This window comes from Fragaria vesca, linkage group LG6, assembly GCF_000184155.1.
Source record: "Fragaria vesca subsp. vesca linkage group LG6, FraVesHawaii_1.0, whole genome shotgun sequence".
NCBI lineage: Eukaryota > Viridiplantae > Streptophyta > Magnoliopsida > Rosales > Rosaceae > Fragaria > Fragaria vesca.
The window spans coordinates 20,819,136-20,835,196 of record NC_020496.1 but is presented as its reverse complement, the minus strand read 5'-3'; the positions used below and the strand labels follow the sequence as shown (position 1 = coordinate 20,835,196).

Genomic DNA, 16,061 nt, shown 5'->3' with positions numbered 1-16,061 from the left:
GACGACTTATACGTGTGTCGTCGGCTAAAGTCACCACAGACGAGCTTTTCCCGACGAAATCTTAGCCGACGAATTAAGCTGACAAGCCGACGAAAAATTTTCGTCGGCTAAAGTGCTTGTCCTGGTAGTGATTTGATGGTTTTAGAACTAAACCATGGCGCCTCAGCTTTCTTTTAGACAATATATGTTGTGAGATCAACATAGCTACTCAATCAGGAAGAGAAATAATGGGTATGAATTAGGTTGCTCTCGACGAAATCGGGACTGACTTGTTCAAATTATTCGACCAAGCATCAAAATTGACATGTCAGTGTCCGATATCAAATGGTGTATACCACAACAATGACGCTAAAGAGTAAAGACGACATTACAGACTAGATAGAGATGGTGTCGAAAATAACTCACTTACTCACATGCTAGAAACGAAGATAGAAACTGAACAGAAACTCAATAAATGGAACGGAAATGAGAAGAGCTAGGGATGCAACCGGCATCAGTTTCTGCCGCTGCATTATCATTTCAACCTCTCTGTATCGGCGACTAAGCTGCTCCGACACCGGCACACGGTGGTGCCGGGGTTATCGAATCCTATTGTCCATATATGCTAGTTCCTGCTGAGTAAACCCTTGACTTCGTTTGCCACAAGCCCATACCGAAGACACCATATAACGATATAATGGGCCGACTTATATAAATTACAGGTCTCAATGAAAGCGAATAGCTCTCAGTGATGGGCCAGAATGCCAGATGTGCAAACTTATTCCGAGGCCCAAGAGTTTCTATTTTCAGCCCAGTTAAGTTTGAGGTCAGTGTTGACTTGACGGTAGCAGCAGCCCGCAGTAGTATAAGTGGCCCGTGGTGTAGTGTAGAAGAAGCTTTGGGTTGCTTTAGGAGATTTTGCGTATTTATCGACATCTTTTTGTCACCATTGATTATGTCGGTGGGGCCTTTGTGTTCCCCTATTTGGGGGTCGATGACTCTGTCTAATGTCCACGGTTTCCCCATGACTAAACCCTAATCATTCCCAATTATCTATTTATCTTGACTCCATACCATATTATTATTGGTTTAGCATAACTAATACAATTTAACTCTCCTTGGTTTATATGTTCTCATTCACACCGTAAAATAACGGCATGTTTATATTATACCGTAACTTCTGATTTGTTAAGTATTGATTTGAACTTTGTGCGTAACTTTTTTGATAACAATAAAAATATGAGATGTCATAATGTCTCGTCTTATTATTTGTACTTGAACTTTAAATATCCGACTCATTGATCTATCAATTGTATGAGAAAATGTAATGTATACTCTTGCAATGCATGTGCAAACTAATTTGTTAATCAATAAAGAAAAAAACTAGTTGTTGATTATCCCCATGATTCATAAGTTCTCATTATAACTCTTTTAAGTATGTTAGTATAGCCGATATTTTTTTCTTTCATCGTGTACCATCCATCAATTTACAACATTTATGCATTATAATTATCCAATATTGTTCACTCACGGGTGACATATCTTCATTTCATTTATTGTAAATACCTAATATTCATGAATACACGAACCAAAACTTGATGTTCCCTAAACATACATACACTATACACCAATACGTAATGTTCCCTAGACACACGTACATACACACACCAAAATTCCTATAACTGTTTGTATTCCTGGTTTAAAGAGCAAGTATTTATTGTTTTATAATGATAGTCTGAAATAATAAATAAGAAATTTTTAATACAAGTAAAAAAGTAAGAGCATAGACGCGTAGGTTTGTAATCAATGATATTTCTTTTATTGAAATTAAAAACATACATACACTATACACCAATACGTAATGTTCCCTAGACACACGTACATACACACACCAAAATTCCTATAACTGTTTGTATTTCTTGGCTTAAAGAGCAAGTATTTATTGTTTTATAATGATATTCTGAAATAATAAATAAGAAATTTTTCAATACAAGTAAAAAAGTAAGAGCATAGACGCGTACGTCTGTAATCAATGATATTTCTTTTATTGAAATTAAAAAACACCACAAACTTCTACATTTTTTCTTCTGTCAATTTTCATATACATGTCGTGAACATTACGACAATACAATAAAAACAAGCATATGTTACTTAAAAAAGGTAAATGAAAAAGCATGTTATTTGCAGCCATCGAGTAAAGCATACCACCATTGTCCACTTGAATTTGACGCAATAACTACTGTTCATTTTGAAAAATAAAAAATAACTTGTCTGTTTCATATTTCAAAACATAGTTTCCTGTCTGGTAAAAGAAAACATAGTCTCCATTTCCTCTCCGCAAAATAAATGTAAATGGGCGTTACAAAACGACGCCGGATCTGCCAACTTATATACGGAAATTTAATCATTTTTAAGAGGCAGATAGAGAGAGAAGAGAGAAGAGAGAGAGAGAGAGTGCAGAGTTTCCGTTGTAAGTGAGAAATGAGAGAAATATAGAAGAAGAAAGAAAGAAAGAAAAGCATCCACGCCCGAATCAGGTCTCGCGATCCTCCTCCTTCTTCTTCTTCTTCTTCTTTAGATCCACTCTCAAGTCTCTCTCACTCTTTCTTTTTCGATTTCAATCTCCTTCAATTCCTAGGTCTCAATCCAATTCCATTATCCCAATCATTTCTAGGGTTTCCGAATTTCGTTTCACTTTTCCGCGGCGATTAGGGGGTTTAATTCCGCCGCGGATTGGAAATGTACCGGATCGTGACCTAGGGTTTCGCCTGCGAATGTATGAAGATTTGGTGCTGCCTGTGCTTCACTGTGAGAGACGAGCCGGAAGAGGAGGTCATGAAGGAGGAGGAGGGCGATTTGGTAAATAAGGAGAATTCCGAGGGGGTTGTGATGGAGAATAATGAGGTGGCGGAGGAGGAGGAGGCCGAGCCGAGACTGGAGGTGGTGGCGGCTGGGCATGACGAGCATTTGAGGATGCTTGAAGGGATGGTCCACGAAATGCGGGGAGGGACTCACTGGGACGAGTCGGTGTGCGTTGGCGCTCTTGACACCCTGAGGGCGGCGATTAGGACTACGCGGTGGTCGGAGGGAGAGACTAGCTCGGGTCCTCCGGCGGCGATGGAGGACGGTGATCATGATTTCCACCATAAGCGAGCTAAACTTCACTCATTTTCAAAGTGAGTTTTTCGCTTCGTGTTTGTCATTTTCGCTTGATTGTTAATTTTCAGGTCATTAGGTTTTTTAGTGTTTAATTGGGGGTTGTGAGATCTTCACCATGGTTCATAGTGTGACTATAGTTCATTTAATCTACAGTAGTGTGACTTTCAAGTGGGAACATTCCATGTGATCCCAATGAGTGTACCGGTAACATGTTTGGTACTTAATGTTGAATTCTGCAATATTGATTCTCTACCATCAGCAATCCATTGATGGAATAGTTAACCTAACCTGGACTGGGGATACGGACGATATGGTTTAAGATGAACAGTACAAGTGCATTAGAATTGTTAAACCAATTTTGTACTGTCTATAATTCTGCATCACTTGATTATTTAATTTGCGAAATGAATTTAAATCCTGATTCAGTCACTTTGTTAAAATGATTCACCTGTTATGAGAAATACGAGAAACAACTGCTGAACTGGTAGTATTATATTGTTTAGGCAGATATGCACTTGCAAATTTATTGGAAGTCTACGGGACATGTTTGTTTATTTGACATGGGTGGACATTACATTGCTGCTATACTTATGCTTGGTGTTATCTTTCTTGCAGTGATTTCTATTATACAATGGCAATGTCTTCAGGTGCTGGAAACTCTAGTTCATCTGACAAGGACTACAGCAGAAATCAAGGCTCTAATGTTCTGTATAAGAGCGGAGCTTTTTATCATAGTCTTGTACCAAACAATGGTGGTGAGGAGAATCCATTTGAGTCTGGCAGCGGGAAAGATGATGAAAGAGATAACGGTGACACTTCAAACACTGAAGATTTTGAAGTTCGTATGGATCTTACATATGACCTATTACACATGGTAATCACTGTCTCCCATATATACACATTTGTAATATTTAACTAGCTTATATCTCTTTTTAGGCTCGAAGATTACTTTTATGACCATCGTATTGTGTTCTCCTTGTTAGGTTTTCTCTTTCTTGGACCACATTAATCTTTGCCGAGCTGCAATAGTCTGCAGGCAGTGGCGAGCTGCCAGTGCTCATGAAGATTTCTGGAGGTGCTTGAATTTTGAGAATCGGAACATATCTGTAGAGCAATGTGAGTATTACCTTCCATTTGCCAATTCTTTCTACTCAAGTTTGACATATTTGAGATACATTTGTGCCAAATAGCTTGTGATACTTGTGTTATCACGTGTTTGTCAGGTATTGATAGTGTATTAGTGAGGTTTATGTGTATCTGTCAAATTTAGTTTGCATTTTGAAGATGTCTTTAGATTTAGTTATAGTATATCTAATCTTTATGCATTGTTTTAATATTTATAATTTTGGGTCAGTATGTTTCCCTATTTATTGCTATTAAGATTTTAAACTAGGTGCTAATTATCGACTGCAATTGCAGTTGAGGATATATGTTGGCGGTATCCGAATGCCACAGAATTGAATATTTCTGGTACCCCTGCTATTCCCATGCTTGTGATGACAGCAATCACCTCATTAAGGTAAATTGTTTCCCTTTTTATCTTGGGGTAACCTTGTGATGATTGTTGTTTACATATTTGAGTTCACTTATCTCAGGAATCTTGAAGTTTTGACTCTAGGCAAAGGACCAATTGGGGATCTTTTTTTCCATTCCTTGGCAGATTGTCAGATGTTGAGAAGTTTGATAGTCAACGATGCTACTCTGGGTACTGGTATTCAGGAGATACATATAAACCACGATAGACTGCGTCATCTTGAACTGACAAAATGTCGTGTTATGCGCATATCTATTAGGTGAAAAAAGTTTGAAGATTTTAACTCTACCTTCTCGGGGTTGTTATTTTGGTCAAAATGATGTGCTAAATGTGACCTTTTGCAGATGTCCGCAACTGGAGACGCTGTCAATGAAGCGCAGTAACATGGCCCAGGCTGTTCTTAATAGCCCTCTTTTGCGCGATCTTGATCTAGGCTCTTGCCACAAGCTTTCAGATGCTGTAATTCGTTCAGCAGCTACTTCTTGTCCTCAATTGGAGTCACTGGATATGTCAAATTGTTCATGTGTTAGTGATGAAACACTACGTGAGATAGCTGGTAGTTGTGTAAATCTCCATGTTCTCAATGCATCATACTGCCCAAATGTATCTCTAGAGGTTAGAATTTAGAGATTGCCATCGTCTTTCATTTAGCAGTGTATGGATGATTTGTTATCTGACATGCTCCCTTGCTTTTCTTTGAAGTCTGTAAGACTCCCATTGTTGACAGTTCTCAAGCTACACAGTTGTGAGGGCATCACTTCCGCTTCTATGGTTGCAATAGCATATAGTTCCATGCTGGAGGTTTGTATATGTGCGAAATATCGGTGTTGTTATTGCTGTATCAATAAATGCTTTAAACACAATTTAATCTGACCTATGGCAGGTTTTGGAGCTTGACAATTGCAGCCTACTTACCTCTGTGATCTTGGAACTTCCACGGTTGCAGAATATTAGATTAGTACATTGTCGCAAGTAAGTTTTTTCTTCTGTTTCATCCTGCCTTCCTTCTTCATGAAAAAAATACTCTCTCTCTGTGTCTCTCTCTTTCTCTCACAAATAAACATACCTGTTATTTTTTATATATAACATCTAAATTTGTACATCTACAGATTTGCTGACCTGAATCTCCGAACTCTCATGCTGTCGTCTATTATGGTGTCTAATTGCCCTGTCCTCCACCGTATCAGCATCACTTCAAATTCACTCCAAGTATGTCTTTTGTTGAAACAATCAGGTTCCTTGTGTCTAATGCCTTATTCATTTATCAGGCACTTGAACCTGAATGGTCTTTTGAACTTGCAGAAATTATCATTGCAGAAGCAAGAGAGCTTAACTACATTGTCCCTGCAATGCCCAAGTTTGCAAGAAGTAGATCTCACAGATTGTGAATCTCTAACAATTTCTATATGCAATGTTTTCAGTGATGGTGGTGGGTGCCCTATGCTTAAATCTTTAGTACTCGAGAATTGTGAGGTTTGTGGATTTTATCTCGTCTTATTGGTCAACTTAAATGCTATTGACAATAGATTTTGCTAGGATAGCCAATCAGAGAGGTTGAATCATTCTTGTTTACTGCAGTGGTTGACTTTTTGAATTTTGTTTTGGCTATTAAGCATATTTCTTTAGCTAACTTAATGGTTTTATTTCTTGCAGAGCTTAACAGCGGTTCGGTTCTGCAGCACTTCTTTAGTCAGTCTTTCACTTGTTGGTTGCCGGGGAATCACTTCTCTTGAACTGATATGCCCCTATCTTGAACAAGTTTCTTTGGATGGTTGTGATCATCTTGAAAGGGCAGCATTGTTTCCGGTAAGTGATAATCATTGTGGTGCAATACGACTTATAAGAAGTTTCTAATTTTCTACAAAGTTTGAGTTCTACCATATATTTCTCTTACATAGTTATAAAACTTATTTGATGGAAATATGATATTTCTATTTGCACTCTTTCTGGATGCTAATTTTTCCATTGAACAGCTAATAGAGAACTGAGTTATTTTCTTATCCCTTTCTTCAGGTTGGTCTTAGGTCACTAAATTTGGGAATATGTCCCAAACTGAGCGCCCTCAGTATCGATGCGCCAACCATGGTGCTGCTTGAGTTGAAGGGATGTGGTGTATTGTCTGAAGCATCAATTAATTGTCCACTCTTAACGTCTCTGGATGCTTCCTTTTGCAGGTTATGTTCTTTATTATATTATACTTCCTTAACCCTTACATCCCACTCTTTTCCCTGTGAAAACCAAACTAAAGCCTTAATTTATTTGTACAATGCAGCCAGCTTAGGGATGATTGCTTGTCTGCAACAGCCGCATCTTGTCCGCTGATTGAGTCTTTAATTCTAATGTCGTGCCCCTCTGTTGGTTCTGATGGACTCTATTCGTTGCGCTGGCTCCCAAATTTGATTGTGCTTGATTTGTCATACACTTTCTTAATGAGCTTGAAGCCAGTTTTTGAGTCTTGCACTAAGCTAAAGGTACACACACACACACACGTATATATATATATATATTTACAACCCCATTACTAGTAATGATTTGAGTATAGATTTTCCTTCTAGTTCATCAGTTATAATTTTTCTAACTTTGTAATTTGGCTAAATTGTTAACCTTCACTTAAACTAAGTGAATCTAATCTTAACATTTTATTTTTGAGTTGAGTCAAGGTTAAGGCACTGGAATTTATGAGTTGAGTTTTTGCGTTATATTTGGACCAGAACTCTAAAGATAGCAAGATACAGGATGGACATTCCCAAACAGATCAAAATTGAAATGACCCAAACAACTAGGACAAACATTGTAGTTCAGTCAGTTATTACTCCAATAGGTTGAATGCGTCTCGTGTCACCATGTATTGGGTACATCCTCTTACCTTTATTTTTGTCCTCATCTTCAGGTTTTAAAATTACAAGCATGCAAGTATCTATCTGATTCATCCCTGGAGCCTCTTTACAAGGAAGGGGCTCTTCCAGCTCTCCAGGAATTGGATTTGTCTTATGGAACCCTTTGTCAGTCTGCTATTGAAGAGCTTTTATCTTTCTGTACACACTTAACCCATGTGAGCTTGAATGGCTGTGTGAACATGCATGACCTGAACTGGGGTAGCAGTGTCAGGCAGCCTCCCGTAACGCCTAGTATCGTCCCATCTGGCATGTTTTCACTTGAATATGTCCATGACCCAGTTGAGTGTGGAAACCGGCTGCTGCAGAATCTCAACTGTGTGGGTTGTCCAAATATCAGGAAAGTTCACATTCCAGTTGCAGCAGGTTGTTTACATTTGACTTCATTGAACCTTTCTCTGTCTGCAAATTTGAAGGACGTAGAAGTTGCTTGTTTCAACCTATGCTTTCTTAATCTGAGGTACTTTTGTTCTCTTTGAAAAGTTCTCTTTGCATGGTTAGTCCTTAATTGTTTCCTTATGCTCTCTTTATCTCACTATTTGTGTCTTTAATCAGCAATTGTTATTCTTTGGAAGTTCTAAAGCTCGACTGTCCAAAATTGACTAGTCTCTTCCTTCAGGTATGTGTTGCAATTTTGCCTCTTATGCATGTCACTTTTAGGTTGACTATAACTTTTTATTTTTCCTTTGTTTTTAACTTTTTATTTTATTTTATATGCAACACTCACTGAACACTGGAAATCTAACACATCTCTTTTTTCTTTTATCTGGTTTATATATATTATTTTTGGTTTGTCCTTCCATTATTTTCAAGGACTTTTGTTTGTTGATTTGCCGTTTTTTGATATCACTTTCTTCCTGGGAATTTTTCTTAGTCTTGCAACATGGATGAAGCAGCAGTTGAAGCTGCGATATCAAACTGTACCATGCTGGAGACTCTTGATGTTCGTTTTTGTCCCAAGGTCAGTGCAAACTTCAATTGCTCTGTGTGCTAATAATGAGAAAAACCTTTTCCTTTCAATGGAATTCTATACTGACTTTTGCTGTTGGCGACAGATATGTCCGTTAAGCATGGGGAGGTTACGTGCAGCGTGCCCAAGTCTGAAGCGCATCTTTAGCAGCCTGTCACCACAGTCATGAGCAAGAGCAGAAATGCATCTTGTCCCTTTCGGACAATTTACAAGTTATCTGCTCAGCAAACAGATCTGGCATCGATCAGTGATTCTATGTAAATGATTTCATCTATTTCAGTTGCGTTCGCTTTTGAGAATATAGGTAGCAGCTGTGGGCGTCTTATGTAGTCGTACAATAAGTTTACCTGAGTTGTATGATTGTTTGTTTGTTTCAATGCAATTTTCCAGATCGGGCTAGATTCAAAACAACCTGAATTCTGTGTTTGTTTGTATAGGGTACTACATTTGTGTCTTTACTTGATGATACTATAAATTTGTTTCTGATATTTCTTGTTCATGATTTATATTCTCCAATTCTACTTATTTATTCACCTTTGTTCAAAGCTATATGTCCGCGCACTATGGTACTCGTAAAATTATTTAACCAGAATATTTACAACATGGGACACTTTCCTCTACTTGTTGAGTTTGGATGCAAGCCTTGTACTTGTACTTGATTGTATGTGTTGATGAGATATGAAAAAAAGGGGAAGTTTACAATGCACCCATGCTGTCTGGAGAATCTCATAGGTGATGAGTTCATAATATGGATTGCAATTCCCTCAGTTCTGGGTCTGAGATATCAACATCAGCATTCTCTAATGAGCTCCTATAAGAATCAGCTGCAACTTTCCCTTTGTCTAGCACGTCTGAAGGCACAGTTTTGAGGAGGCTGCAGAAAGGATGGTCAGTTTTCAGAAATGTGGCTCTGGTATATACAAAAGATTAAAAGTATGAACTATAGAAGGCAAAGACGAAGATGGGGATAATGTATAATGTTTCAGGTCACAGAACAGAGGAAGAGTAAGGCAACTCTGTACCTGTCCAATGCATTAAGGGCAGTATTGGTCTGTGTCTTCATTGACTTGACTGAAGCTCCTGGGTCATTTCTTGTAGCGCGTAAAAGCAAGTTATCTAGTTCCTCCAAGGCCCTTCAAGGTGAAATTTCACAGGTAATAAAAGTCAGTTGAATTCAACCATATCAATTTGTTGACGTTCTTGTGGGGCCATATTTTCAAAATGGCATATTTTCAAAATAGTTTTGTCCCCTTCAGAAATTTGAAAGAGGTAGCATTTCAAGTTAGGTAGCTCTCACAAACCAACGGCGGATTCATCGGAGAACACAAGAAAGACAGCGTTGAAATCCGACAATGGTCAAGAAATTGATATTACCTGAGACATTGATCAACACTTGTAGAAGCAGTTTTCCCATCTCCACTGTCTGAAGCATATTGTGCCACCTACAGTTCCGAAGAAAATTCCCAAAGCTCTTAGCACTCTATGCATAGTTGCATACTATAAACTGCCATGAAAGCAACTGTGAAATAAGCTTCCTCCTAGTATTTGTTGGAAAAGTTAGCCAGATTTGTACAAGGGAAATCCCTCATATCATCCACAAACATGTGAGTTGAGGCATGAGGCAAGGGCTTAGAGCCATTTTAGTTAAATCTAGCAAGTGACAACACAACACAAAGCTACTCTATCTTTTTGAAATGTAGGAAGACAAGTAGACAACGCATCAAATTTGAAACAGTAAAGCAGCATCACAGTAACCAACAACTCCATGAATCCTAAACTTACAGCTCTGATATTAACACGAAGAGACGCTGCAGGGCCAGAGCGTAGCAGAGACCTACAGGTAGCATACTGCGGCTGATCACCTTCCAGAGATTTCTCTACACAAATGAAAAGATCATATAAGCACAAAACTTCATCAACAATCACTAAATGTCACAATGGTGTAGATACATAAATTCCTCACAAAGTGCATAGTGAATCGTCAACCATGATAAGCACAAGTGCACAACAAGTCAACAACTCATTGGCCAAGCAATAAAAGACGAGGAAAAGGGAAATTACCCAAGTCCTTGATTTGTAACTGGGTCAATATAACCGGTGATACATAAGCCTCAAGGGGATCAAGCTTTTTCCTGGTACATCAATTTTGGCAAAATTAGGTGGTCACATAATGTATTAAGTGACAAAGTACCAACCGATGAAATTCGTTACCTTTTCACGTATTTATCAAAGCCTCCAGCAACAGCATCTGCAGCAAATAATTTTTGATAATATCATGCAAAAGATAAGTAATTAAAGCTTCGGGTCGTTGCAAATTACCAGATAGAGTAATGATGACTAGAGATTTAGAGACGTACTATCAGGGACGAAGAACAAATGCGAGAGAACGAGAGAGAGGGAAACGGAGACCAATCGCCTGCTTTCCCGCCAATTTGGGGGTGACAGTGCGCACCTCACTGGCCGGAACTTGTGTACTTTAATAGACACGGTTGATGAACTGAAGGGGTTGGTGCTAACATGCGCAGTGGAGCTCAGTGTAGCCATTGCCCAACTTAGAAACCATCCAGGCGAAGCTTGGGACTTATCTGTTTGGTTTATGGTGGAAATGACTTATCCGCCCCCATGTAACTACCACTACTTTTCTGGTTGCTGCGTCTCTCTCTGTCTTCTGAAATAAGCAAATAAAAAAGAGAGGAAATGATAGCTGTCCATTTTGGTAAAGCTCAAAAGTTAAGCCGACACATTGCTTCACTGAGACACCAAACGACCCACCTCGCCTTCTTTCTCTCCGTCTCTTGAGAGTTTGCAACAGAAGCAAAGAAGAGTAGCAATGGCAATGACCACATGGGTTCTTTTGGCTTCTCTTCTTGTTGTCTCTGTTTCTGCTGCTACTCAAAGTAAGTCTCTTTCAAATCAAAGCCTGTTTCTTTATGCATTTGTAGTACAATGTGACCCTGCAAACTTTTGATTTGGAACTTGCATCTAGATGGGTAGTGAAGATTGGATCTGTTTTAAACAAGTTGGCGTTCTTTTTCTTTGTTTGTATTTCTTGTCTTTGATGCACTTTCCAAATCTGGCTACACTTTCCACATTTGCATTTGCACTCCAAGTGCACGAATTTGTTGATTGGAGCTTTAATTGGCTTTAGATCTTAGGATCAGAAATCAGCTTCAGTTACTTGATCTTTCTGTTGTTTACTCTCATTTGTCATTCTAGCCATTCTTGGTTTGGAGACAGAGATGTTGGGTCTTGTTGGGTCTTGGATCTTTCAAGATTAGGGGGCCCTTAAATTACAATGAGAATAAAGGATTGAAACTTGAATATATGGTTTTGGGTATGAGTATGACAGTGTAATAAATGAAGCAATCTTTATAGATGGTGTTTCTTCTGTACTATTTTGGTGAAGTTCTTTTTGGCTTCATTGGACTTATTTTGACTTATGAAGTATAAATGGTGTTTTTCCTTTGCTTCATTGTCTTTTGGGTTCGTAATTTGGTTGTGGATCAAAGATAGGACTTGTATTAATGATGTTGATCGTGGATGAACATTGCAGTGAAAGTTACTAATAACCCTGCGGATGAGTTAGTGGCTGTGCTTAACGCTAATAGAACTGCACACAAATCACCTTCCCTCTATGACAACCCTGGATTGGCCTGCATTGCCTTGCAGTACATAAAAGCGTACGAAGGTGACTGCGGTGCTGTAGGAGGTCCAGATGCCAAGAAGCCAGCTGATTCTGAGTTTGTTGAAGCTTTTGCTCCAACCTGTGGTGTTCAAGTCTCAACCCTCTCCCCAATCACCGGTCGTTTACTTGGCTGCGAGACTAAATATGTCCCTGCTGCCGAAGCGTTTTCAAACATTTTGATTGAAAGCAATAAGAGCTTGGACATTCTCTACAATAAGAACCACACTGAAGTCGGAGCTGCTGTGAGTGGCAGTGATGGTGGTTCTCCATATTTCTGGTGTGTGTTGTTCAGCGGCGGCAAAACTAACAGCAGCTTTGTTCCCGAGGAAGGTGAGGTTAAGACAACAAGACCTGGGTGCTTTAGTGGTGCGAATGATGACTGCAATGGCGCTTATGATTGGTCTAGAAGGAGTCGTGTGTGGGCATTTTTCACCACAGCTCTGATTGCAATGGGGTTTGCCTTGGGGTTATAATGATGTTGTATGAGAATCTGGACTGGTTTCCACTTAATTTGGGGCCTTTTTTTTGTTCTGATGTATTAACAGGCAAGGCCTTTGTAGTCTGTTCTGTGTTTCTCGCTTTCAATGTAAGTGTAACTGCGAGATTAATGCCATTCATGCTATTCTGTTCTGTTTTGTGTCCTTGCTAACCAAGCTTTACCTCTTTTTCCAGTGTGTGCGTCTGTACATAAAGAGAATAAGGGCAAAAACCCATTGTAGTTATAGAGGTGAGGAGATTGGTTTACCTATATAATGAACAAAGCAGCTGAGTCGATCCAAACACAAAAACCTCAACATTTTGGATTCAACCAAAAACTGCTTACTGTTGGTCTTATTTAAAGGAAGATACATGAAGTGTGCCCTGTAAAAACAGTACCCAAGTTACATGGCAGAAAAACCAGTACTGCAAACAGAGTTGAGTTAAGCCTCCCAGTTCCAAGCAGAAGCTTTACACTTCAAAACCAACGCCAGAACCAAGAGAGTTACTATAATACCACTTGAAGAACCGCCAACTCTGTAAATCCAGTAAGGATCAAACCTGGTAAAGCTTCGGTCCAAGTAAAGCGAGAAAGTGATGGCCAAAATCAACACCACGAGCAGCAGAGGCAGCCAAGCAGCAAAATTGATGGGCTCTTGCAACTCAAGTTCTGAATCATCTCCTGTTGTTTGATCAATATAGAGAGGAGAAAGCACAGCTAGAAGCGCCAATCCGATGGCCACCAACCTCTCATATGAAGAAAACCGGCTCGTCCTCCTGGTAGCTCCAGGCTCCATTTAGGAGTGTCAGAATGCAACACTTGAAAAACAAGAACGATGGACTGTCTATGAGACTATGACCAATTATAAGCTTATACTCTACTCTCTATCTAATGCAAAAATGACCAAATTTAATGGTAGTCATAGAGAGCTTGAGCAAAAGGACACTGATTTTAGCTTTACCCTTCACAAGGAATCCACCTAGAATTCTAGAAACTAAGAGATAATGTTCCCTTCGAGACTAGGCGTCAGAGGCTTAATGAAGAAGCTATTGGTGTCAGATTGAGTGGGATAGATTATTCTCCATTAACGAAAATTACATTTGATACTGCTTGTCCTGCATAATTCTCTGGAATCAGATGCTGTATAGCTCCTATAAATTTTCTTCCAGTCTAACTATTGAATCAAACGGTTGAAAATACAACTAAAGTTAGATTAATAAATAAGGACAAGGAACCTAAAAGAAAGTTGGGCACATTGAATTGAACACCAAGAAGACCAATAAACGAAAACATGGGCTTGATTGCCTATACTATCAGCTTCATTAGACTAGTGAGTAGTGTGTAATAAACAACTTTAACCTTGGCATTTCATTCATGCTTAATGCTTACATTTTCAAAACAGACAGCAGCAATTGAAAGCGATCACTACCCTATTATATTGCAAAGGCAAAGAATTAAGAAAACCAAGCACAAACTACAAAGAAAGCCGTACATTTAGTGTCAAGTACTCGGATATCACAAGAAAGTAAGGGCAGCCTAACTCAGCTCTTTGTGTTGCTGCCCTGAAGCCTAGTCATCCATTTCTTCTGCAGCGTGGTGAGTTGAGTAATTCCTGGTGTAGAAGACGCACCGAGTTCTTGGGAAGCTGCCGATGATGCTGGAAGCTCAGCCGGTAGCGCGGCAGCTGTGCTCGTAAAGGCATTTAGAACCAAGAATGCCAGAATGGGAGAGAGGTCCAATGTGCCCCCGAGTGGCGGGATTAGTCCTCGAAATATGTTCAAGTAAGGGTCACATATTGTGCTGCACCACATTCTCATCATAATCAGTTACTACTTTACTATATACTAATATTAATTACGAGATAATCTGATATGTTATGTTGTCGAGTTGTTAATTAAGTCGAGAATATACACCTGAGAGGGCCTACAATGGCAGGAGGGGAGTTAGGGAACCAGGTCAGCACAAGCCTGCAGACCAACAGAGTGTTGTACAAGTTCAAGAAGTTGGAGACGCCATTTGCAACTACAAGTCCGGCGACCGAATCTCCGGGCAAAACCGCCGCGAAATTGTGAGTAGATAAGCTCTTCAACTTGTTCTGCCTCGTGCTCTGAACCTGAAAGCAATTCAATTCAAGAACCCCATTTCCGGTAACAAATCCAATTCTATCAATCTAGTGAGAGAGAAATGCGGCGGGCGTACCTGGTGGCAGAAAGTCCGGAATTCGGCATGGAAGGAGAAGAGTTTGTTGAGAAACGGGTTTCGTGAAGCGAGCGAGTGTAGCAATTCGGTTGCGGAAGCGATTGAGGAGTGAATATCGGGGAGAACGAAAGTGGGCTTCTTGTGAGACGGTGATGGTGATCTCAGGAATGGTGCGAAGTTGGTTGGGGAGAGTAGCATTGAGAAGTTTGGAGTGAAATGTGGAGCGGGTAGCAGTGGTTTTGGAGTCTCGGAGGCCGAGGCCGACTCGGTCTGAGCCATGTTCTGGAGTTGAGCTGAGAAAAGAAGGAAGAAGAAGAGGTGTGGATCAGGAAAGAGGTACCAGATTTGGATAACTGGGTTATGTGATGTGTTCCGGGCATTGTGCTACATACGACGACGTTCGCTCTCCACTCGTTTTTCTCTGGTTGTTGGTCAATACAATCGTATTAATTTCATATTTTTTTATCGAATTTTAAACCAAAGATTTTAGTAACATTGACTATGTTATATAGTCTGTATAAAACTATAAATCATGGAGGAAAGTTGTTTCATGACGAGTTGCTTGAGCATCAAGAACTAAGTTGCCATTACAAAAGATATAGAAGGAACTAGCATATTTGAGAAGTTTAGCATGATTGAGAAGGGTAGAGAAATCGAAACAATATAAGTACTATGCTCAATCGTTTTATTAACTATCATAACATTCACTACGACAACGTAACTGAACTTAAGATACTCATGATTATATTAAAAACTAAATAGTAACAGTATAGTATCCAATTCAGTTTACTAATTTTACATATATCTTTTTTTTTAGAACCAAATAGTTTAATTACTTATCTGCGACCAAAATGCACATACATCAGTTGTCGTCTTATGTAAACATATTGACTATAAGTTACCAAACTAATTGACAAGCGATCTCATTGCAATCAACTAGCTTATTAAAGTTTATACACAAATGATGAAAACTACCACTATTAAATCACTGATGTTACATATTGTTCAACGCATATTATATTTAAAATAGTTGTACTTGAGAAATGGTTTGAAAGAGAATAGGATTGTACAAACATGCAAATTTAACATTCATGTTTTCTCACTTACTGTTCAGGATAAAGATCAAAATTCATGAAATTCTTGGTCAAATTTGTCCTAATTAA

The 16,061-nt window shown here is 39.1% G+C and overlaps 5 protein-coding genes across 5 annotated transcripts; 2 read left to right on the top strand and 3 right to left on the bottom strand.

Moving 5' to 3' along the window:
* Nucleotides 1-2,423: 2,423 nt before the first annotated feature.
* On the top strand, nt 2,424-9,023 carry LOC101300461 (F-box/LRR-repeat protein 15-like). The gene is made up of 17 exons (XM_004303416.1): nt 2,424-3,155; nt 3,754-4,012; nt 4,122-4,254; nt 4,558-4,657; nt 4,734-4,931; nt 5,017-5,287; nt 5,375-5,473; nt 5,556-5,644; nt 5,782-5,881; nt 5,975-6,145; nt 6,326-6,478; nt 6,686-6,846; nt 6,945-7,143; nt 7,563-8,026; nt 8,122-8,185; nt 8,441-8,527; nt 8,622-9,023. Exons 1-17 carry the CDS (start codon nt 2,758-2,760, stop codon nt 8,703-8,705), a joined length of 3,030 nt encoding a protein of 1,009 aa, XP_004303464.1. The 5' UTR covers nt 2,424-2,757; the 3' UTR covers nt 8,706-9,023.
* Nucleotides 9,024-9,087: 64 nt separating this feature from the next.
* On the bottom strand, nt 9,088-11,189 carry LOC101300162. The gene is made up of 7 exons (XM_004303415.1): nt 10,894-11,189; nt 10,748-10,784; nt 10,598-10,668; nt 10,319-10,413; nt 9,911-9,978; nt 9,559-9,669; nt 9,088-9,410 (listed from the first exon to the last, which is right to left on the bottom strand). The coding sequence occupies exons 1-7, from the start codon at nt 11,078-11,080 to the stop codon at nt 9,278-9,280; spliced, it is 702 nt and encodes a 233-aa protein (XP_004303463.1). The 5' UTR covers nt 11,081-11,189; the 3' UTR covers nt 9,088-9,277.
* Nucleotides 11,190-11,251: 62 nt separating this feature from the next.
* Nucleotides 11,252-12,912, top strand: LOC101299313. The gene is made up of 2 exons (XM_004303412.1): nt 11,252-11,433; nt 12,090-12,912. Exons 1-2 carry the CDS (start codon nt 11,367-11,369, stop codon nt 12,692-12,694), a joined length of 672 nt encoding a protein of 223 aa, XP_004303460.1. The 5' UTR covers nt 11,252-11,366; the 3' UTR covers nt 12,695-12,912.
* A 34-nt stretch (nt 12,913-12,946) lies between these two features.
* Nucleotides 12,947-14,382, bottom strand: LOC101299882. Its single transcript, XM_004303414.1, has 2 exons — nt 14,192-14,382; nt 12,947-13,517 (listed from the first exon to the last, which is right to left on the bottom strand). The coding sequence occupies exon 2, from the start codon at nt 13,493-13,495 to the stop codon at nt 13,142-13,144; it is 354 nt and encodes a 117-aa protein (XP_004303462.1). The 5' UTR covers nt 13,496-13,517; nt 14,192-14,382; the 3' UTR covers nt 12,947-13,141.
* On the bottom strand, nt 14,041-15,307 carry LOC101299599. The gene is made up of 3 exons (XM_004303413.1): nt 14,899-15,307; nt 14,613-14,812; nt 14,041-14,499 (listed from the first exon to the last, which is right to left on the bottom strand). The coding sequence occupies exons 1-3, from the start codon at nt 15,175-15,177 to the stop codon at nt 14,241-14,243; spliced, it is 738 nt and encodes a 245-aa protein (XP_004303461.1). The 5' UTR covers nt 15,178-15,307; the 3' UTR covers nt 14,041-14,240.
* Between the last annotated feature and the right edge of the window lie 754 nt (nt 15,308-16,061).

Excerpts from the sequence above, each read along its gene's own strand:
- LOC101299882 (XM_004303414.1), bottom strand. The coding sequence starts at position 13,495 with ATGGAGCCTGGAGCTACCAGGAGGACGAGCCGGTTTTCTTCATATGAG.
- LOC101300461 (XM_004303416.1), top strand. The coding sequence starts at position 2,758 with ATGAAGATTTGGTGCTGCCTGTGCTTCACTGTGAGAGACGAGCCGGAA. Across the intron at positions 5,645-5,781 it reads AGATTAGTACATTGTCGCAA|ATTTGCTGACCTGAATCTCC; the intron begins GTAAGTTTTTTC and ends GTACATCTACAG. Across the intron at positions 8,027-8,121 it reads CTATGCTTTCTTAATCTGAG|CAATTGTTATTCTTTGGAAG; the intron begins GTACTTTTGTTC and ends GTCTTTAATCAG.
- LOC101300162 (XM_004303415.1), bottom strand. The coding sequence starts at position 11,080 with ATGGCTACACTGAGCTCCACTGCGCATGTTAGCACCAACCCCTTCAGT. Across the intron at positions 10,414-10,597 it reads GTTACAAATCAAGGACTTGG|AGAAATCTCTGGAAGGTGAT; the intron begins GTAATTTCCCTT and ends TCATTTGTGTAG. Across the intron at positions 9,979-10,318 it reads TTCGTGTTAATATCAGAGCT|GTGGCACAATATGCTTCAGA; the intron begins GTAAGTTTAGGA and ends TCGGAACTGTAG.
- LOC101299313 (XM_004303412.1), top strand. The coding sequence starts at position 11,367 with ATGGCAATGACCACATGGGTTCTTTTGGCTTCTCTTCTTGTTGTCTCT. Across the intron at positions 11,434-12,089 it reads TGTTTCTGCTGCTACTCAAA|TGAAAGTTACTAATAACCCT; the intron begins GTAAGTCTCTTT and ends TGAACATTGCAG.
- LOC101299599 (XM_004303413.1), bottom strand. The coding sequence starts at position 15,177 with ATGGCTCAGACCGAGTCGGCCTCGGCCTCCGAGACTCCAAAACCACTG. Across the intron at positions 14,813-14,898 it reads TCCGGACTTTCTGCCACCAG|GTTCAGAGCACGAGGCAGAA; the intron begins GTACGCCCGCCG and ends AATTGCTTTCAG. Across the intron at positions 14,500-14,612 it reads GCCATTGTAGGCCCTCTCAG|CACAATATGTGACCCTTACT; the intron begins GTGTATATTCTC and ends AATGTGGTGCAG.